Raw genomic sequence first — 21,351 nt, 5'->3', positions numbered from 1 at the left:
TACATTAGCCTAATATGTTTTTTTTTGTATTCTTTTCTATATCTTCCAGTGAATCGATTATCGTTCCCTGCTCAGTGATTATCTAACTTTCAGTTTATTTCCCTTCTTCTACACCCATACTCCTCCTACATATACTTTACCAATCTCAAGTGCCATTGAGCAATACCAGCCGCACTTCTGCATGGCTAAATATGACAAGTCAGGCCTGAGTTTTGTGTAATTAGGTCAGCCTTTTGTGATCACGCCTGGCAAAGCAACGATACAAGCACATACAGTGGCCACCAACCCGTCCAAAGGCCTTCTCACAGGCCACTCAGTAATGAGGGAAGAGCAAGTCTTGCTCTGTCAATATCCACTCTCAGATTTATACTGCTGGTCATAAGAAAAACTATAAAACCTAAGGTGTGTCAGTCATAACTTAACAAAATTGCTGTCACTGTGAAGCAACATTTCTAAACCCACTCTTAGTTTTTCCCCCCTTCATTCACAGATTATTAGCCAGCATGTCTTTTATGCTCCTACTCATTTCAAACTAAATCCTATCTATATGAATTGTTTCTGACTTTTGGTTTGAAATATCAAGCCCAAGGTTTTTTTTTCTTTTTATTTGAATAAAAGCAAAAGAATATGATCCATCAGGATGCACTTTGACTTTGATGTCATGCCAATTGCGCAATTATGGTTAAGCCTGCTTTCATCAGGGTCAGACGTCCAGACGTAAAGGCACACAAAGAGCACAATAGTCACAGTGTGCTCTGCTCTATATCACATAACACTTATTTTTGTGTATTGCACCTCACACACACACACACACACACACACACACACACACACACACACACACACACACACACTTTCCATTACTCTAGTCATTGCCTGCTACCGGGCTTCCTGCCTTCAGTGGGATCAAAAGTCTGTGCAGCAGTTATTGCTCAGATTCAAAGAAGTTGTGAGTCAACTGTCATTCACAGGACTTGTATGAATAAACAGACAAACTTCCATGTTGAAAGTGTCTGTGAAACTGTCCAATGGTAAATCAAAGAGTGACAGAACAGATAACATTAGATATTAAACAAACGGTATTTACAGATGTTGATAGTGACAATGGATCCAGATCTTATTCCAGCAGGATCTTACACATATAGAACCACATGAGAGCTACCACATGTGACCACAATGCACAGTCAACAGCACAGTGTGTGAACAGTCCAGGTGCGACAGAGTTTAACAAGCGCGACTCCTCATCATCTCATCTCATCTTTTTATGTGTGTTCATTCATTGTTCATTTGTTTGTAATGTCCCTATTTTACCTTTCTGTTTGCTCATGAAGAGGCATCATTTAATACAAATATTGATTTGCTCTTACACTCATCTACTGTAATGCGTCCAGGGCGGATGAGAAGAGGAAATGGGAGAGATTACTGTATGAAAGGGCACAATAGTTTTAGAAATGTATGGTGCCAATGTATATATAATCAATCTCTTGAGGAAAAGAAAATAACGTACACGTATTTCTCAAAATATGGAATTGCTCGTTCTACCAAAGAGCGATTTCCCCTCTAAACTTTTCAAACAAGTTCATATAAACAGTTTGAGGCCCAGTGAGGTCATATTATTAACATGTAATATTTCACCAAAAAAGTTTAAAAAAAGAAAAAGAAATTCAAGTCTTTCTTTCCTGCTCCTCAGATTAATCTCCTAACCTCTTGAAGGGGGGCTGAACTCCAGGTTGTTAACTATGTACTGGACTAAACTACCAAACTGTGAATAAAACCAGCTTCACCTCAACCAGCTCCAGCAGTAAAACGATACATGAACATTGATGCATTGGTGGGACTTTTTAAAATCTAAGGGATCGACATATTCTTTGCAAAACATAACCATTTTTTTGTATTATTGTTTACTATATTACAACTAACTAAAAATTATAAATACAAATAAATATTCGATTCAAGTTTATATGGTAAAAATATGGCAATAAACTGAAAGAAATCTGTAACATATATATTATAAAATTGTTTTTAGATGTATGGTTAGATAATATATTTCAGATATATGAAGTATATGTGTATAATATATATATTTGGTATAGCATGTAAAATAATTACACTGTCTAGAAATATGCTAACGGTATTTACAGGCATCAAACGTATAAGTATTATGTGTGTGTGTGTGCTCATTTGCAATAGTGTTGCGTGTGTCATAGAGCAAAGGTTTGAATCTCCGGGTGAGGCACTCACGCGCTCCCCGTACAAAGAGGAAGCTCTGACACGCAGGTGGTTTAGCTTAAAACTTATAACTAGTTGTGTTGTGAATCGGGTTAGTCAGTGGGATATTGTGTAGCAACCTGCAGGAACAGCACCTTCGCTATCCCTGAGACTCCAGGACTCCCACACACACAGTGGCCTCACCCTGGCGTGTCCCTGTGCAAGGTCAAAATAAAGGAGGAGGGAAAGGTTAGAAACAGGGCTCACAAAACACCGAGAGGAGAGATACGTATACGGAGCCCTGACTTTGTGTCTATTGCTAGGGACTTAATCAATTCTTGTGTTTTGTGAAACCATAGATCTATGTTTTTTATGCTTTGATGCTTGACTTAATAAATTGTTAATACTTATAGATCGTCTACCGTCTTCTGTTCATCGAATGTAATTCCAATCAAACGATCTGCGCGGGGTCCTTCTGAAGGTGTAGTCTTTTGGAGTCAGATTATACGGTGGGCTTTTAGCCCGAGGGTAAATCCCCAACAACTGTGACATTTTTCCTCTGGGTAAAGATTATTTGTTCCAGGTGCAGAGGGATTGATGTAAGTTGCAAAATGTTATCTTGACGAACAATTCTACCATTGTTGATATTGTCCCATCACGTTATATACAGTATTGTGTCACTGAGATGTGAATAAATGAATCACTACATGCAGAGGAGGGTAAATATTTAGTGCAAATGTGAACATGTGATGGGCGGTTTGGTGGCTCAAATGCGTCACCAATTTTGGGCGTGTTCTTCACAACAGGGTCTTTATAGTCCTGTGATCTCTGCTTCAGAATAGACAAAGCATCATTGCAGCCACCTGTTACACACAACAAAATAACCCAAAGAGCTCTCATCTGAAAAAAAATGCAGGCTGAGGAATACAATCGCAGAGGTAATGGTAGCTTCCATTTGACTGCATTGACTCATTTTGTCTGTGTTGTTATATTCACTGAAATTAATGATTTGTAAAGAATAGACAAAATAAAGGTGAATTATGAATTTCAATAGGAATATCATTCCAGCTTTGACAGTGTCTGTTACTGCTCAGGTAAGGAGCTGGTGGACTACATCACACAGTACCTGAGCTCCATCAGAGAGAGGAGGGTGATTCCAGACGTGAAGCCAGGTTACATGAAGGAGCTTCTCCCTGACACTGCGCCTATAGAGCCGGAGGACTGGGAGAGTATCTTTCAGGACATCGAGAAAGTCATCATGCCAGGGGTGAGTTCTTAATGTCACCCATTATCATACCAGGGATTTGAAACTACGGCAAGGAAACAAGTATTTCCTCATCTTATCCCCCAGGTGGTTCACTGGCAGAGCCCTCATATGCACGCCTACTACCCCAGTCTGACTTCATGGCCCTCTATGCTTGGGGACATGCTGGCCGATGCCATCAACTGTGTTGGATTCACCTGGGTAAGAGGACAACCTACACTTTTTTTCTCTACTACATTTTCGAGAAACAGCAAAAACAAAAGAAAAACATCACTGAAGCAATGAAGTCATATCCTGATAAATGATGATTGTTCGTGCTGGTTTTGAACAGGCCTCCAGCCCAGCGTGTACAGAATTGGAAATGAATGTGATGGACTGGTTGTGTAAAGCACTGGGGCTCCCATCCTTCTTCCTGCATCATCATCCAGACAGGAGAGGTGGAGGCATCCTGCAGGTTTGCATCAACCTTGATTCGTTTATTTTAAAACCCCAACCTTTCTGTGATCATCGTTCTTTTCCACCTTACTCTTGTGTTAGAGCACAGTCAGTGAGAGTACACTGGTGGCTCTGCTGGCAGCCAGGAAAGACAAAATGTTGCAGCTGCGGCCTGAGCTCGACCAGGACGTGGACGACTCGGTCCTAAATTCAAGACTGGTGGCCTACGCTTCAGATCAGGTCAGTGTCACCACTTCTTCTACAGTGACTTCCTGTCAATCAGATGAATTCAACTGATCATTTTGATCTGATGTGCTTTCACAGGCTCATTCCTCGGTAGAGAAGGCAGGTCTGATCTCTCTGGTGAAGATCAGGTTTCTGCCCACTGATGAGCAGTTGTCTCTGAGAGGAGACACATTAATACAAGCCATACAAGAAGACAGGAGGAGGGGACTGGTCCCTTTCATGGTAGGTACCTGGCACTGAAGTGTTTAGGTGGAGAACTTACAAATCATACCAGTGTTTTTTTGTGTGTTTTAGCTGACTGGTAACTATTTTTGAAAGCATATTGTACAGTAAGATATCCGAGTGATTTTCCACGAATCGCATTGTCTTTTTAGATCATGTCATGTCTTATAAATATATATATATATTGTATAATATATTATAATAAATAATTGCTTGGGGCCAAAGAGGGAAATTCTTCTAATATTTAAAAAATATTCTTTTGTATGACAACTTTGAATTGCTGTTTTTTTGCTGATGATACTTGTGTGATTATTTAAATTGGATTTTGAATGCTTGTAACAGAAACTTATTGACATTAATTGTATTGGTTAAGAAACAACGGTAAAAAATATTTTTTTAAATCAGTGTTATTATTAAGATTTAATTTTACAATACGGCACAATTTGTAGGGCTGAAACATGAACAAATAATGGAAATTTATTTTAAAAGTAAAAAAGAATTACAACAAAATACGGACATTAGATGTCAAATCTCACATGATGTAATTTTGTTTCTCCCCTGTTCAGCTGTGCGCAACGCTGGGAACAACAGGAGTGTGTGCCTTTGACAATCTGCCTGAACTGGGACCAGTCTGTACGTCTTCAAATTCCCTCCCAATGATGTCTGTTTGAACGTCTGTAAAGTCAAAATATTGTGTTGTTCCATTGAGATGCATTCAGAGAATTACCGTACTTGTATTCAAATCTGTTTTTCAGGTGCAGAAGAGGGACTCTGGCTCCATGTCGATGCTGCGTACGCTGGCTCAGCCTACTTCTGTCCTGAGCTGCGCTGGTCCCTGGAGGGCATTGAATTTGCTCACTCTTTTGTTTTCAACCCCTCAAAGTGGATGATGGTCCATTTTGATTGCACAGCTTTCTGGTGAGTAAGAAGACTGAAGCCCGATCTCCCCTGTATAGAAATTAACATTATCAATGAAGCTTGTTGGTTGGTAATATGGTTTTACTTTGTTTTCTCAGGGTTAAGGATAAATATAAGCTCCAACAGACGTTCACTGTTGATCCTGTTTACCTCAGACATGAAAACTCACAGGCAGCCACAGACTTTATGGTATCATACCGTCACGTCTTCACCCAATTAAAGAATCATTTATCATAGTAAATCATTTCAAGCAATGAATCTGCTTTTTTCTGTTGTTCAGCATTGGCAAATTCCCCTCAGCCGGCGCTTCCGTTCTCTAAAGCTCTGGTTTGTTATGCGTTCCTTTGGGCTGAAAAACATCCAGGCTCATATCAGACATGTAAGTGGCACTCAGTTCTCTTCATGCAAATGATCTAAAGAATAAATATCTAATATCATCAGATATGGGACTTGTAAGTGCATCCACGGAAGTCCATGACAAACAACGGAATTGATTCGTTTTTATGTTTCAGAATTTACATGTATATTTCTTTTGTCTTTTTTTAGGGGATTGAGATGGCAAAGCTCTTGGAGTCTCACATAAAAAGTGACCCAAATTTTGAGGTTCCTGCTGAGAGGCACCTCGGCCTGGTGGTGTTCTGTCTGAAAGTATGTGGCACACATTTGTACTACACAGCAACATATCTTTTATTGACTAATCATTGTTGAGATACCTCGTTCAAAGGTGAATTACTGAATAACTTGTTTTCATCAAACACAGGTGAGGCAAGAGCAATACCACAGATCATAAAGAAGAGCTGAAACATTGACTCTGTCGCTGAAAATGCTTACGTTTAGTTTGGAAGCTGATTTTTGGCTCAGCAACGTTTATGAAGATTTAATGTCATTTGTTTTTTTATTCTAGGAAGGAAATGCTTTGACCCAGGAGCTGCTGAGGAGACTGACCCGGTCGGGCACCATGTACCTCATCCCTGCAGACATTCACACAAAGCGCATCATCCGCTTCACGGTGACCTCGCAGTTCAGCACCGCGGAGGACATCCTTAAGGACTGGAGCATCATCTCCAAAACGGCTTCCACTCTGCTGGCTGAGACAAAGGCTCTGAATAACGCAGACCAACCACAATCAGGGAAGGATGAGGTGATACAAGAAAACCAAGACGGCGACTCAGACACCAAGTCTGAGGAGAGAGAGGATGCTGCCTCCAGGCTGGACAAGAATGAAGTGGAGCTGTGGATTGACAAGGCTTGGAATCGATCTCGGAGACCGATGCGATCTCTTAGCTGCAGCAGCGAGCCTCTGCCTTACACTTGTGTCGGTCCACTGTCCTGCTATGACTTTGAAACAAGGCCTAGTCTGAAAGATGCTGCAGGAGCACACCCCAACGTGCCATCAATGGCAGGATCTGGTCCCATGTATAAGATCAGAGAGATGCCTTCAAATCTTCTGGTTAAACATGACCTGAAAAAGCTGACAAAGTTCTACAGCGTACCCATTTTCTGCAACCAGTTGTTGCAGTGTGGCCGCCACCAGCTGTGCTGCCCTGTGAAGGTTTCACAGGCAACTCAAAAACACTTGTCCTCCACCTGCAGACGAATGAACTGTATGTGTTCTTCCCCTGTAGCCAACACAGCTCCCTCTCCTACTCCACTGGAAACTGCCACTGATCCTAAGCTCCTGGAATGATCCTGAAGCAGTGTACAGTAGTTCATAAACGCTCAGTATGATAATTAACCAATTTACTGCGATAGCTGTGTTGGTGCTGAGCAAGCACATTAAGTTCTTGGTAATTTGAAGATCCCTACTGAAGCGTGCCAATGATTTGGGATTGCTTAGCTCATTTACAATCATGTTTTAAGAATATTTTTTATTAAAGTGTTTCAAACAAAATATTTCAGTACACAATATTCCCCAGAAGTAGCTCATGAAATGTGCTGTACATAAATGCTCAATGTGCAGGTCATTAATTAATTTGGCATCTTGTGTCATTTAAATCAAATGTATTATTTTAAGAGTGACAATCCAATAATAAACACTGAATCTCATTCAGAGCCTGAGTCTTCCTTCTGCGATGGAGCTGAATATCTCCTGAGTCATGGGTACGTAGCCCTTGTTGTCCTCCAGGTAGAACAAAGGGTCCCTGATGACGGCGGGGTTGAAGCCCTCCTCTGCCAGCTTCGCCTTCATTTGCTTAAACGTCCCAGTTACTACCAGTACTTCCTGTCAGAGCAACATAAAAGGTTATATCATGGTTGACATTTTTAGTTAAATTCCCGATTTCTTTTTGTTTTTTTATGTGTTATAATATTAATCAGCAAGGCTTTGTTCACCTGTATGCGAATGAAGCGTGGCCGTGCGTAACTGGGGAGGTAGTTCTCGACGTGCTGATACACAACTTTGCCGTCAAAGTCCATGTTTTCTTTGAGCGTCAGTGCTGCCATTCCTATTCTTCCCTCGTTGCCTAATCAGCCATGGTGAAAGTACAAAGAGGACTTATTTCAGAACGTGAGTATGAACAGCCCTTCATATGTTTCAAACTGATCACGATTCATAAGTACAGTGTTAATGATTAATGGGCAGGTGAAAACAAATATAGTGGTCAGATGAAAGGCGTTTACAAAAAAAAAAGTCACATTTTCACCGACGCTATCTAATGTTGACTGTACATATCAAAACATTGCTAACAATGTAATTACCTGGCACCTTCACACCGTAGACATTGGCCTCTTCAACACAGTCCACCGTGAGTAAATGATCAGCCACCTCTGTAGTCGCCACATTTTCTCCTTTCCACCTGTATTGGATGACGAAAGAAAAAACAGAACGTGCCCAACTGAGCTACAATGTTTTCTTTAAGCACTGGGAACAGTTTTGTTACAATTTACATATAAACATAGTCAGGGTAAAGCTTGTTTCTTATTTGCAGGAAACGCTGAAATAACAATTAAAATGAAATGAAGTCAAATGTAATGTTGTGTCCTACACCTAGAATTGTGATGAAATGTATCAGTCATCATCGTATCGTTATTTTGCAATTAACTGACTTCAAAAGTCAAACGTAGCCTGAGTTAATCAAGCAATCATCTAAAAAGGTCAAACCACCTTTACAGTTCAGGCTTTGACATTGTTATCTAACCACTGTGTCTAGATGTGGACTCGTCAGATGTGTTTCACCCACTCACCTGAAAGTGTCTCCAATGCGGTCTTGAAAGAAAATAAATCCCTCGTTGTCCATCTTTAGAAGGTCGCCACTGTTAAAGTAGAGGTCTCCCTTCACAAACACGTCTCTCACCTTCTTCTTCTCTGTCTGCTGATTGTTCTTGGCGTAGCCGGTGAAAGGTGTTCTTTCTCCAATTTTTGTCACGAGCAAACCGGTCTCTCCTGCGGGTGAAAGCAGTGAGCACGGGATACGTGTTAGTAAGAGCGAGAAGGTCAAGCGGGGGCTTTAGTTTTGGAGGAGATGGGCTCACCTCTGGGGACTTCAATACAAAATCCTCTGGAGTCTTTGACTGGCTCCTCTTTCTCTGTGTCGTACCTTATGAGGGCATACGGACATCCCATCTGAAACACAGTTTAAGAATAAATCATAGAAAAGAATTTAGTTATAAATCCAACACTTTGTAATTGTGATAAAGCGAAGTTGTAAAGGTTGCACTAAATAGTCCAGCCAACCCTGCAAGGTTATCCCATGGTGTTAAATGTTACCGTACAAAAAAAACCAACTTATTTGCAAAAGGGAGCTCTTACTTTGTGGAGAAAATGCTCTTTGCCAATAGCTCCAACTTTGCCACAGTAGTTGACAAAGCCAACATTTCCTTCAGTCGCTCCGTAGCATTCACAGATACTAATGTCCCCAAATCGTTGCACGAAATCGGCCCAGATGTCGGCCCTTATCCCGTTCCCTACAGCCAATCGGACTTTATGATCTCGGTCATTGTCTCTCTGGAGGAAAGTGAAGGAGAGGTGAGACCAGGATAAACATCACATCATGCTTATCTTTGGTTTTGAATACAAAGTAGTGTGTCTGACTGCTGCAGGTGTTCGCTGCCCACGCAAATGTCATTAGAACTATTAAAGCTTTGCTTTGTATTCAACAATCAATAATGGTAAAAAAAAAAAAATATATATATATATATATATATATTTAAACATGTTTGTTATGACACTAAGGTTTACCTTTGGGGTGTTGCAGAGGTAGCGCATAATCTCTCCTATGTACTGAAAAACAGTCACGTTGTACTTTCGACAGTCATTCCAAAAGTGGGAGGCAGAGAATTTACGTCTTAAAACAACAGTGATGCCTGAAATGAAGACGCACAGATCTCAGCAACTCAAAATATCACACTGAGAGCACAGTAAGTGTTAGGACTTTGAAATACAAATAGTGGAAATCCGGATCAAACTGTGATCTGAGGTCATATACCTGTTTGTTTAACTTTTAGTAAACTTGTCAAAGTTGTTTTGTAGTACTATGATGCCACGAACTACCTTTTTCTATGGCTCCACAGAGTCCCATCAGAAAGCCAGAACTGTGGTAAAGAGGCAGGTACACGTAGATGATATCATCTGAGCGTACGGCAGCAAGAGACTGGAAAAAAGATGCCATCCATAGTCTCTCATGGTTGATTACAGCGGCCTTGGGAAGCCCTAAAAGGAAATAAAGGTAGCGTTTGTTCTTACAGTCCTAGTTCTGCAGCTCAAGGCCTCATGCGATAAACAGCAACGCAGAATAGAGGCAAAAGTCACATTAGCCCGTAAGTTTACCCGTGGTTCCTGAGGTGTAGATGTACAGCGCCGGACTCTTCATGGTAACGTTGGCCCTCAGCTGAGGTGACAGAGGCTGGTCTGAGGCCTGCCGAATTTTATCAGAGAGGCTTTCAATGCCCTCCACACCGGAGTCCTCGCTGAGGATGAACACACGGACGCCCTGCTGGCTCAAGGTGGGCAACACCTCCTCGACAGCCCCTCGCAGGTCTGAGAGAGACAAAAGAGAGCAAGCAGTGCAGTGACAATAAAAAATGTGAAAACAATCAAAACAGATGTGGAGAATCATGGGAATTAAGCCCATTAAGACCAAACCCTGGGCAGCTCATCTGCTTTGAGGTCATTTAGAAACCGTGTGTCCATCACATGGTTAGTCTGCCAGAGAAAAGTGATTTTTTAAATTGTAAATGTGGTCACATATGTTTTTAAATGTCAGGGTTCCATATCCAGATTGCTTGCTCATGTTTAAAGTAATTCTTTAATTTTTGGTCCGAATATCAGCACTATAAAAAACCCAGTATCGATCAGGCTAGACTTTAAACGCTATGCAAAAAACATATTCACAGCAGGGTACTATATTAAAAAAGAGAGGACAATGTCATTCATTCATTCAAGACTCCTGACAGTTGTTTTGAATGAAACGGCATCTGACATTTAAATGCAGATTATGTGACAATAATAATAATTTGGAATGGGAGGTGTGAATAAATAGTGCAGAAAACCCTGAAAATCATAATCACATAGAGGATGAACTCAGTCTCCTTTCCCCAGCTTACCAGCACCAGCGACCAGAACCTTGGCTTCGCAGCAGGAGAAGCAGTGCAGCAAAGATTTGGATCTGATGTTGTTGTTCAGTAAAGAAGCGGTGCATCCCAGCTTGGTCAGAGCGAGCCAGATCCACACGAACTGAGGCTCGTTGCCCAGGAAGAGGGCCACCGTGTCCCCCTCCTTCAGCTGGGCACACGAGGAGAGAGCTCTGGCCACTTTGCTGCTTTCTTTGTCTGCCTGGCTGTAAGTGTACGAGCTTTCCTCGAAAAGTATGAACTTCTTATGCGGCTGCCTCGCCACTTGATCCAGAAAACGATCCAAAATACTGTAAAAGGGTTTCTGCTTCTTGAATTTACTCATCCATACACCAATTTGAATCATAGAAATCGTGTAACGTAAATCTTGAAAAAAATAAGGGTTTCTCAAGTAAAGCAGTAACGGCAAAATCGCCAAACCTGTCAGAGCGGTGTATATAATGAGTGCAATCATTGTTAATCAGAAGAGCAGTGTCGGTCCGGGCTGCAGAATGAGTGCTGAAACTTTCTAGAGCACACAAAAGCTGAATATACTGCTGACGAATTAGCTTTACGCCTCTTGAACTTTGAGCGTGTGTCCTCCTCAGTGAAGTGCGGTGAGGTTCGTGGCTGGTGAGGCACTGACTCTTTCAGAGTCCGATATATGAACCCAATATAGAGTAGCTTAAATCACCATTCAATTGGGTGGCAGCTTGCACATTGACTACTGGTTGTTTTTCACATGTCATATCAGCATTCTTTAAACACATAGGCAGTGGTGGCTGGTCAATAGAGGGCGCTAGGGCTCCGCCCCACCTTGAGCCACAACAAATAAAATACAATTAATAATAATAAACTATACAAATTGTCAATATTTGTGTTTTTGAAATATGGAATCACACAGTAATATGTGTAAAATATGATATCTGCGCTAAATATCTGCTTTTCCTGCACGTCCTCTCCGCGTGTGCACGTCTCAGCTGGCTGGGGCGCTGGCGAATCTGCCCCAAAGAGGCGGGTCTATGAAGCAGTTTAGCCAATTGCTGGTTAAAGATATAAATGTGTGACATACAATTTAGCCAATCAGCGTCCTCAAATAGATTTCAAAAAGCTGCGCGTTCCCGTCCGGACCAGTCTCTACAGGCCAGCACGAGCGCCAGCGCGAGCACTTCTCCTCCAAGACACGTTTGAGAGGAGAACTTTGAGGTGCAGCCAGGGCCAAGATCCTTCTTGTGGCACTGGCACCTCTGTGGCACTCTGTGGCACTCAGCGGCAGTCAGTGGCATTTCAGCGGCAAGCGTCAGTCAGGTGCCACAACTGTGGCAGGCGAGCGGTACTAGTTAAAAGTATATATATATAAAAAAACGTTTTAAAATTAAAACCCATAAAATGTCCAATCCAAAAATACATGTCTGAAAATATCTTCACTCTTCCTCTGCTTATATGTAGGTGTCAGTAGGTGCCACAAGCTGCCAGTGCCAATAGTTGTCACAGGAGTGCCACCACTAGTCAGAGGGGTGCAGTCAGAGGGTGCCGCAGGGTGCCAGAGAGTGCTGCAGGGTGCCAGAGAGTGCTGCAGGGTGCCAGAGAGTGCCGCAGGGTGCAGAGAGTGCCGCAGGGTGCCAGAGAGTGCTGCAGGGTGCCAGAGGGTGCCGCAGGGTGCAGAGAGTGCCGCAGGGTGCCAGAGGGTGCCGCAGGGTGCAGAGAGTGCCGCAGGGTGCCAGAGAGTGCTGCAGGGTGCCAGAGGGTGCCGCCAGCAGTCAGAGGGATTAGGAATTTTTTGAATATTCTAGAGTCAAACTTTCTATATCTCAATGGCAATAAAACTGAAGTAATTTTATTTGGACCACAGTATTTGACCAACATTATATCTTCTCATCTTGGCCTTTTAACTTCTTCTGTTTTACCAGTCAATTCAGGATTTAAGTGTGACAATTAAATCAATGAAGTAGGTAAATTAGGCTTAGTGTTTGAAAAGAATGAACCAAACGTCTCTTTATTTTTCAATTGTCATTATTTATTGCTTCATGAACTACACATGCTCACTTTTCTATTACATAAAAATAACAAGTAAATACATGATGTATACAACTAGGTTGCAAATTAACCATCAACATCAAATATCAGATGAAATAACCTGCATTAAATACATCTGTATCAATAACCTAGACAATTCTGTCAGATCAGCAACACTGAATATGTTCTACACATACGTGAAATACATTACATATTCTATGGAAAGAAAGGACATATAATACAAGTGTCTACAAATATTACAGTGGTGACAAACAATGAGAAAGCAAAAGGCACGCGCTCAACCCAGTTTGTTAGGGATTGCGCCAGGGGCGTCGTTAGGCCTATTTTAGGGGGGCTGAAGCCCCCTAAAATGTTCTTCAACCCCCCAAATAATTTGCCATTATTGGCTTTAAAAAAAAAAAAATCTTTTTTAAAATTTTTATTTTGGTGATGTCATTAAATTAAACTATTGTTTCTCACATGGACAAGTTATTTATAACTATAACATGCTACATATGTGCGTGCGTTCTGGTTTGTATGTTTTCTCCCCCTTTAAATTACAATCCAATAGCCTATCATCATACTTAACGATATAATCCCCAGGCACTAGGACCTTGGGGAGGCTGCTGCGCTGGCTTTCTCACTCGGCCAAGTAACGTCTCTCGTCAACGACAGCCAGGATTATAGCCAAGGAGTTTAGCTCAAAGTAAATGATGCACGGAGTGAAATTGTGAGTACAGGTAGTTACAGAATGTGGCTATCTGTAGTTGTTAACGATTGTTACCTGCTTAAATTTAGGTTTATTGAGGCAAATTAAAGGGAATATTGTAGTGGGCAGTTAGAAACTGTCTCCAGTGAGCAAGAGTGTGAACGAGCGAATTCGAAATACAAGAAATAACTATCGACATCTCTCTATTCTTTGCATCAATATATCTTTCTAGTATTTCGAAACAATAATATCAGTCCCTATAGAATGTTGTTGTTCATCATCAGTTAATGCTAGTGAAAACTAAATGTTATAGTGTCCCTCATAACGCTATTGTACCGGTATATCATCCAATTCATTGACCAGATTTCTTATTTTTGTTATTCATGTTTTTTTCCCCATTGAATGGTATATTTGACACTGAACTAGTTCATCTTTATCTCAGTGATAGTGTCCAAATGAGCATAAAATATCACTGATATGTAAAAACTACACAGACAACAAAATAGATGTAAATGTTGATCAAAATAGTATTCCCTTCTACTCATAATAAAACAAGTAAACAACTCAAAAGTTCTCTTCATGCAAATGATCTAAAGAATAAATATCTAATATCATCAGATATGGGACTTGTAAGTGCATCCACGGAAGTCCATGACAAACAACGGAATTGATTCGTTTTTATGTTTCAGAATTTACATGTATATTTCTTTTGTCTTTTTTTAGGGGATTGAGATGGCAAAGCTCTTGGAGTCTCACATAAAAAGTGACCCAAATTTTGAGGTTCCTGCCGAGAGGCACCTCGGCCTGGTGGTGTTCTGTCTGAAAGTATGTGGCACACATTTGTACTACACAGCAACATATCTTTTATTGACTAATCATTGTTGAGATACCTCGTTCAAAGGTGAATTACTGAATAACTTGTTTTCATCAAACACGGGTGAGGCAAGAGCAATACCACAGATCATAAAGAAGAGCTGAAACATTGACTCTGTCGCTGAAAATGCTTACGTTTAGTTTGGAAGCTGTTTTTTGGCTCAGCAACGTTTATGAAGATTTAATGTCATTTGTTTTTTTATTCTAGGAAGGAAATGCTTTGACCCAGGAGCTGCTGAGGAGACTGACCCGGTCGGGCACCATGTACCTCATCCCTGCAGACATTCACACAAAGCGCATCATCCGCTTCACGGTGACCTCGCAGTTCAGCACCGCGGAGGACATCCTTAAGGACTGGAGCATCATCTCCAAAACGGCTTCCACTCTGCTGGCTGAGACACAGGCTCTGAATAACGCAGACCAACCACAATCAGGGAAGGATGAGGTGATACAAGAAAACCAAGACGGCGACTCAGACACCAAGTCTGAGGAGAGAGAGGATGCTGCCTCCAGGCTGGACAAGAATGAAGTGGAGCTGTGGATTGACAAGGCTTGGAATCGATCTCGGAGACCCATGCGATCTCTTAGCTGCAGCAGCGAGCCTCTGCCTTACACTTGTGTCGCTCCACTGTCCTGCTATGACTTTGAAACAAGGCCTAGTCTGAAAGATGCTGCAGGCGCACACCCCAACGTGCCATCAATGGCAGGATCTGGTCCCATGTATAAGATCAGAGAGATGCCTTCAAATCTTCTGGTTAAACATGACCTGAAAAAGCTGACAAAGTTCTACAGCGTACCCATTTTCTGCAACCAGTTGTTGCAGTGCGGCCGCCACCAGCTGTGCTGCCCTGTGAAGGTTTCACAGGCAACTCAAAAACACTTGTCCTCCACCTGCAGACGAATGAACTGTATGTGTTCTTCCCCTGTAGCCAACACAGCTCCCTCTCCTACTCCACTGGAAACTGCCACTGATCCTAAGCTCCTGGAATGACACTGAAGCAGTGTACAGTAGTTCATACACGCTCAGTATGATAATTAACCAATTTACTGCGATAGCTGTGTTGGTGCTGAGCAAGCACATTCAGTTCTTGGTAATCAGAATCAGAATCAGAACCGTTTATTGCCAATGTATGTAACATACAAGGAATTTGTCATGGCAGGTGGTGCATAACATTAGACAATCAACAACAATCAACAGTGCAAGGAATAGAAACATATTAAAATGTACAATAGAATTTAAAAGAATATAAAATAAAGTGCACAACAAACAGATAACAGGACCGTAAACAAGTGTAATGTAAAAGTGACAAGTGTATTTAAATATGAAGGGATGTGCAGGGGAGTAGTAGGGAGGGAAGGAATTGTCCTGGGGATGACAGAGTCAGTGGGGGACCCGGGCTCTGTTAATGAGCCCGACTGCGGACGGGAAGAAGCTGTTCGTGTGGCGTGAGGTCTTGGTCCTGATGGACCTCAGCCTCCTGCCAGATGGAAGGGGCACGAACAGTTTTTTTGAAGATCCCTACCGAAGCGTGCCAATGATTTGGGATTGCTTAGCTCATTTACAATCATGTTTTAAGAATATTTTTTATTAAAGTGTTTCAAACAAAATATTTCAGTACACAATATTCCCCAGAAGTAGCTCATGAAATGTGCTGTACATAAATGCTCAATGTGCAGGTCATTAATTAATTTGGCATCTTGTGTCATTTAAATCAAATGTATTATTTTAAGAGTGACAATCCAATAATAAACACTGAATCTCATTCAGAGCCTGAGTCTTCCTTCTGCGATGGAGCTGAATATCTCCTGAGTCATGGGTACGTAGCCCTTGTTGTCCTCCAGGTAGAACAAAGGGTCCCTGATGACGGCGGGGTTGAAGCCCTCCTCTGCCAGCTTCGCCTTCATTTGCTTAAACGTCCCAGTTACTACCAGTACTTCCTGTCAGAGCAACATAAAAGGTTATATCATGGTTGACATTTTTAGTTAAATTCCCGATTTCTTTTTGTTTTTTTATGTGTTATAATATTAATCAGCAAGGCTTTGTTCACCTGTATGCGAATGAAGCGTGGCCGTGCGTAACTGGGGAGGTAGTTCTCGACGTGCTGATACACAGCTTTGCCGTCAAAGTCCATGTTTTCTTTGAGCGTCAGTGCTGCCATTCCTATTCTTCCCTCGTTGCCTAATCAGCCATGGTGAAAGTACAAAGAGGACTTATTTCAGAACGTGAGTATGAACAGCCCTTCATATGTTTCAAACTGATCACGATTCATAAGTACAGTGTTAATGATTAATGGGCAGGTGAAAACAAATATAGTGGTCAGATGAAAGGCGTTTACAAAAAAAAAAGTCACATTTTCACCGACGCTATCTAATGTTGACTGTACATATCAAAACATTGCTAACAATGTAATTACCTGGCACCTTCACACCGTAGACATTGGCCTCTTCAACACAGTCCACCGTGAGTAAATGATCAGCCACCTCTGTAGTCGCCACATTTTCTCCTTTCCACCTGTATTGGATGACGAAAGAAAAAACAGAACGTGCCCAACTGAGCTACAATGTTTTCTTTAAGCACTGGGAACAGTTTTGTTACAATTTACATATAAACATAGTCAGGGTAAAGCTTGTTTCTTATTTGCAGGAAACGCTGAAATAACAATTAAAATGAAATGAAGTCAAATGTAATGTTGTGTCCTACACCTAGAATTGTGATGAAATGTATCAGTCATCATCGTATCGTTATTTTGCAATTAACTGACTTCAAAAGTCAAACGTAGCCTGAGTTAATCAAGCAATCATCTAAAAAGGTCAAACCACCTTTACAGTTCAGGCTTTGACATTGTTATCTAACCACTGTGTCTAGATGTGGACTCGTCAGATGTGTTTCACCCACTCACCTGAAAGTGTCTCCAATGCGGTCTTGAAAGAAAATAAATCCCTCGTTGTCCATCTTTAGAAGGTCGCCACTGTTAAAGTAGAGGTCTCCCTTCACAAACACGTCTCTCACCTTCTTCTTCTCTGTCTGCTGATTGTTCTTGGCGTAGCCGGTGAAAGGTGTTCTTTCTCCAATTTTTGTCACGAGCAAACCGGTCTCTCCTGCGGGTGAAAGCAGTGAGCACGGGATACGTGTTAGTAAGAGCGAGAAGGTCAAGCGGGGGGCTTTAGTTTTGGAGGAGATGGGCTCACCTCTGGGGACTTCAATACAAAATCCTCTGGAGTCTTTGACTGGCTCCTCTTTCTCTGTGTCGTACCTTATGAGGGCATACGGACATCCCATCTGAAACACAGTTTAAGAATAAATCATAGAAAAGAATTTAGTTATAAATCCAACACTTTGTAATTGTGATAAAGCTAAGTTGTAAAGGTTGCACTAAATAGTCCAGCCAACCCTGCAAGGTTATCCCATGGTGTTAAATGTTACCGTACAAAAAAAACCAACTTATTTGCAAAAGGGAGCTCTTACTTTGTGGAGAAAAAGCTCTTTGCCAATAGCTCCAACTTTGCCACAGTAGTTGACAAAGCCAACATTTCCTTCAGTCGCTCCGTAGCATTCACAGATACTAATGTCCCCAAATCGTTGCACGAAATCGGCCCAGATGTCGGCCCTTATCCCGTTCCCTACAGCCAATCGGACTTTATGATCTCGGTCATTGTCTCTCTGGAGGAAAGTGAAGGAGAGGTGAGACCAGGATAAACATCACATCATGCTTATCTTTGGTTTTGAATACAAAGCAGTGTGTCTGACTGCTGCAGGTGTTCGCTGCCCACGCAAATGTCATTAGAACTATTAAAGCTTTGCTTTGTATTCAACAATCAATAATGGTAAAAAATATATATATATATAAACATGTTTGTTATGACACTAAGGTTTACCTTTGGGGTGTTGCAGAGGTAGCGCATAATCTCTCCTATGTACTGAAAAACAGTCACGTTGTACTTTCGACAGTCATTCCAAAAGTGGGAGGCAGAGAATTTACGTCTTAAAACAACAGTGATGCCTGAAATGAAGACGCACAGATCTCAGCAACTCAAAATATCACACTGAGAGCACAGTAAGTGTTAGGACTTTGAAATACAAATAGTGGAAATCCGGATCAAACTGTGATCTGAGGTCATATACCTGTTAGTTTAACTTTTAGTAAACTTGTCAAAGTTGTTTTGTAGTACTATGATGCCACGAACTACCTTTTTCTATGGCTCCACAGAGTCCCATCAGCATGCCAGAACTGTGGTAAAGAGGCAGGTACACGTAGATGATATCATCTGAGCGTACGGCAGCAAGAGACTGGACAAAAGATGCCATCCATAGTCTCTCATGGTTGATTACAGCAGCCTTGGGAAGCCCTTTAAAGGAAATAAAGGTAGCGTTTGTTCTTACAGTCCTAGTTCTGCAGCTCAAGGCCTCATGCGATAAACAGCAATGCAGAATAGAGGCAAAAGTCACATTAGCCCGTAAGTTTACCCGTGGTTCCTGAGGTGTAGATGTACAGCGCAGGACTCTTCATGGTAACGTTGGCCCTCAGCTGAGGTGACAGAGGCTGGTCTGAGGCCTGCCGAATTTTATCAGAGAGGCTTTCAATGCCCTCCACACCGGAGTCCTCGCTGAGGATGAACACACGGACGCCCTGCTGGCTCAAGGTGGGCAACACCTCCTCGACAGCCCCTCGCAGGTCTGAGAGAGACAAAAGAGAGCAAGCAGTGCAGTGACAATAAAAAATGTGAAAACAATCAAAACAGATGTGGAGAATCATGGGAATTAAGCCCATTAAGACCAAACCCTGGGCAGCTCATCTGCTTTGAGGTCATTTAGAAACCGTGTGTCCATCACATGGTTAGTCTGCCAGAGAAAAGTGATTTTTTAAATTGTAAATGTGGTCACATATGTTTTTAAATGTCAGGGTTCCATATCCAGATTGCTTGCTCATGTTTAAAGTAATTCTTTAATTTTTGGTCCGAATATCAGCACTATAAAAAACCCAGTATCGATCAGGCTAGACTTTAAACGCTATGCAAAAAACATATTCACAGCAGGGTACTATATTAAAAAAGAGAGGACAATGTCATTCATTCATTCAAGACTCCTGACAGTTGTTTTGAATGAAACGGCATCTGACATTTAAATGCAGATTATGTGACAATAATAATAATTTGGAATGGGAGGTGTGAATAAATAGTGCAGAAAACCCTGAAAATCATAATCACATAGAGGATGAACTCAGTCTCCTTTCCCCAGCTTACCAGCACCAGCGACCAGAACCTTGGCTTCGCAGCAGGAGAAGCAGTGCAGCAAAGATTTGGATCTGATGTTGTTGTTCAGTAAAGAAGCGGTGCATCCCAGCTTGGTCAGAGCGAGCCAGATCCACACGAACTGAGGCTCGTTGCCCAGGAAGAGGGCCACCGTGTCCCCCTCCTTCAGCTGGGCACACGAGGAGAGAGCTCTGGCCACTTTGCTGCTTTCTTTGTCTGCCTGGCTGTAAGTGTACGAGCTTTCCTCGAAAAGTATGAACTTCTTATGCGGCTGCCTCGCCACTTGATCCAGAAAACGATCCAAAATACTGTAAAAGGGTTTCTGCTTCTTGAATTTACTCATCCATACACCAATTTGAATCATAGAAATCGTGTAACGTAAATCTTGAAAAAAATAAGGGTTTCTCAAGTAAAGCAGTAACGGCAAAATCGCCAAACCTGTCAGAGCGGTGTATATAATGAGTGCAATCATTGTTAATCAGAAGAGCAGTGTCGGTCCGGGCTGCAGAATGAGTGCTGAAACTTTCTAGAGCACACAAAAGCTGAATATACTGCTGACGAATTAGCTTTACGCATCTTGAACTTTGAGCGTGTGTCCTCCTCCTCTGTGGGAGTATACACAAACTCCTCACTCACGGGCGCACGGACTTTGAGGCCCGCGAAGTCCGTGAGGGTTTAGTTCTGTCCCACTGTCAAATCATGGAGTGTTTGAGGGCTCTCTCGCAGACATCTTGAGCCCTTTATGAACCCTTTCCGTAATGGGAATTACCCACAAATCATTGCAATGTGACGTTAAACACGGGGTAACCAGTGGAGGCATGGAGATGTAAAAAAAAGGTAAACAAAGAGGACGGCTCACGTGTGTTCAGCCTGGAATATTAAATGTACACAGAAACATTAAGGGTTAAATATGGAACAAAAAAAAACATGAAATCAGAAGATATTTATTTATTTATTCATCAAATATTTGATTTTGTCATTGAAGCTGTTTTGACAAAAAACGAGTAAATAGATCATCTGAAGTTACCTCTCATCTTGTGAGGAAAGAGCCTGGAAGACGTTCAAATCAGTGAGTAAAAAATATAAAATAAATACCCACAATATTTTTTGACGTTCTTATGTTAACGTGATATGTTGCAGCAAAGTGCTGTCCCATTCGTATTTACACCGTTTCAAGCCCTTCTCTCACACTCAACCATTTACCAGGTGATGTCAGTAAGTCCCTGAGGGTTCAGGGTTTGAGGCCTTCCGGGGGACATTGGGATTGGGCCTAACAAAGTAAATTGTGCAAAGTGGCAATAATGACAAGTAACCTTTAATATTAAACATTAAAAATGTTCACAAAAGTGATTGATACGAAGACTGGTTAAAAATGCAGTTGCATAATAAATGAAAATGGACTCATTGCAACACATCAGTACATTTTTCATTATGCCTGTTACTGACCCCATTGTGACACCAAGAAAGGGCTCCGACAATCATTCCTCATCAATAAGAAATGTAATTTAGACACACATATAGATGATAGAATGATGGCAAACATCAGTATGACCTACAGCCTAAAAGTATTTTTTGTGACAAGGCAGTAACAGTAAAAAAAAAAGAAGCTTGTTGACCTTTACTGAGTTATCAAATCAAAGATCAACTTGCTGTGAATGTCTCC

General features: G+C 41.6%; 3 protein-coding genes across 3 annotated transcripts; 1 reads left to right on the top strand and 2 right to left on the bottom strand.

Annotated features, from left to right (window-relative positions):
- The first annotated feature begins 3,118 nt into the window (after positions 1-3,118).
- hdc (histidine decarboxylase) lies at positions 3,119-6,980 on the top strand. Its single transcript, XM_076077609.1, has 12 exons — positions 3,119-3,146; positions 3,303-3,475; positions 3,560-3,673; positions 3,804-3,926; positions 4,010-4,147; positions 4,232-4,375; positions 4,942-5,008; positions 5,131-5,293; positions 5,392-5,482; positions 5,574-5,672; positions 5,840-5,941; positions 6,198-6,980. The coding sequence occupies exons 1-12, from the start codon at positions 3,119-3,121 to the stop codon at positions 6,978-6,980; spliced, it is 2,025 nt and encodes a 674-aa protein (XP_075933724.1).
- A 360-nt stretch (positions 6,981-7,340) lies between these two features.
- LOC142933646 (long-chain fatty acid transport protein 2-like) lies at positions 7,341-11,315 on the bottom strand. Its single transcript, XM_076077811.1, has 10 exons — positions 10,835-11,315; positions 10,059-10,268; positions 9,783-9,941; positions 9,471-9,595; positions 9,042-9,236; positions 8,765-8,855; positions 8,477-8,675; positions 7,991-8,088; positions 7,625-7,755; positions 7,341-7,514 (listed from the first exon to the last, which is right to left on the bottom strand). The coding sequence occupies exons 1-10, from the start codon at positions 11,313-11,315 to the stop codon at positions 7,341-7,343; spliced, it is 1,863 nt and encodes a 620-aa protein (XP_075933926.1).
- A 4,887-nt stretch (positions 11,316-16,202) lies between these two features.
- Positions 16,203-20,160, bottom strand: LOC142933647 (long-chain fatty acid transport protein 2-like). The gene is made up of 10 exons (XM_076077813.1): positions 19,680-20,160; positions 18,904-19,113; positions 18,627-18,785; positions 18,315-18,439; positions 17,905-18,099; positions 17,628-17,718; positions 17,339-17,537; positions 16,853-16,950; positions 16,487-16,617; positions 16,203-16,376 (listed from the first exon to the last, which is right to left on the bottom strand). Exons 1-10 carry the CDS (start codon positions 20,158-20,160, stop codon positions 16,203-16,205), a joined length of 1,863 nt encoding a protein of 620 aa, XP_075933928.1.
- Positions 20,161-21,351: the final 1,191 nt, after the last annotated feature.

This window comes from Anarhichas minor, unplaced genomic scaffold, assembly GCF_050575085.1.
Source record: "Anarhichas minor isolate MPS153535 unplaced genomic scaffold, ASM5057508v1 ptg000062l, whole genome shotgun sequence".
NCBI classification, from domain to species: domain Eukaryota; kingdom Metazoa; phylum Chordata; class Actinopteri; order Perciformes; family Anarhichadidae; genus Anarhichas; species Anarhichas minor.
This window is presented reverse-complemented; position numbering and strand designations above follow the sequence as displayed.

Bases quoted from the DNA above. Each gene is read 5' to 3' on its own strand.
- hdc (XM_076077609.1), top strand. From the start codon at position 3,119: ATGCAGGCTGAGGAATACAATCGCAGAG. The intron at 3,476-3,559 runs GTGAGTTCTTAA...CTTATCCCCCAG, and splicing joins AGAAAGTCATCATGCCAGGG to GTGGTTCACTGGCAGAGCCC. The intron at 5,942-6,197 runs GTATGTGGCACA...TTTTTATTCTAG, and splicing joins TGGTGGTGTTCTGTCTGAAA to GAAGGAAATGCTTTGACCCA.
- LOC142933646 (XM_076077811.1), bottom strand. From the start codon at position 11,315: ATGATTGCACTCATTATATACACCGCTCTGACAGGTTTGGCGATTTTG. The intron at 10,269-10,834 runs GTAAGCTGGGGA...TGTCTCTCTCAG, and splicing joins GGTTCTGGTCGCTGGTGCTG to ACCTGCGAGGGGCTGTCGAG. The intron at 9,596-9,782 runs GTAGTTCGTGGC...TCTTCATTTCAG, and splicing joins CTGTGGAGCCATAGAAAAAG to GCATCACTGTTGTTTTAAGA.
- LOC142933647 (XM_076077813.1), bottom strand. From the start codon at position 20,160: ATGATTGCACTCATTATATACACCGCTCTGACAGGTTTGGCGATTTTG. The intron at 18,100-18,314 runs GTAAACCTTAGT...ACTTTCCTCCAG, and splicing joins ACCTCTGCAACACCCCAAAG to AGAGACAATGACCGAGATCA. The intron at 16,618-16,852 runs GTAATTACATTG...ATGGCTGATTAG, and splicing joins CTACGGTGTGAAGGTGCCAG to GCAACGAGGGAAGAATAGGA.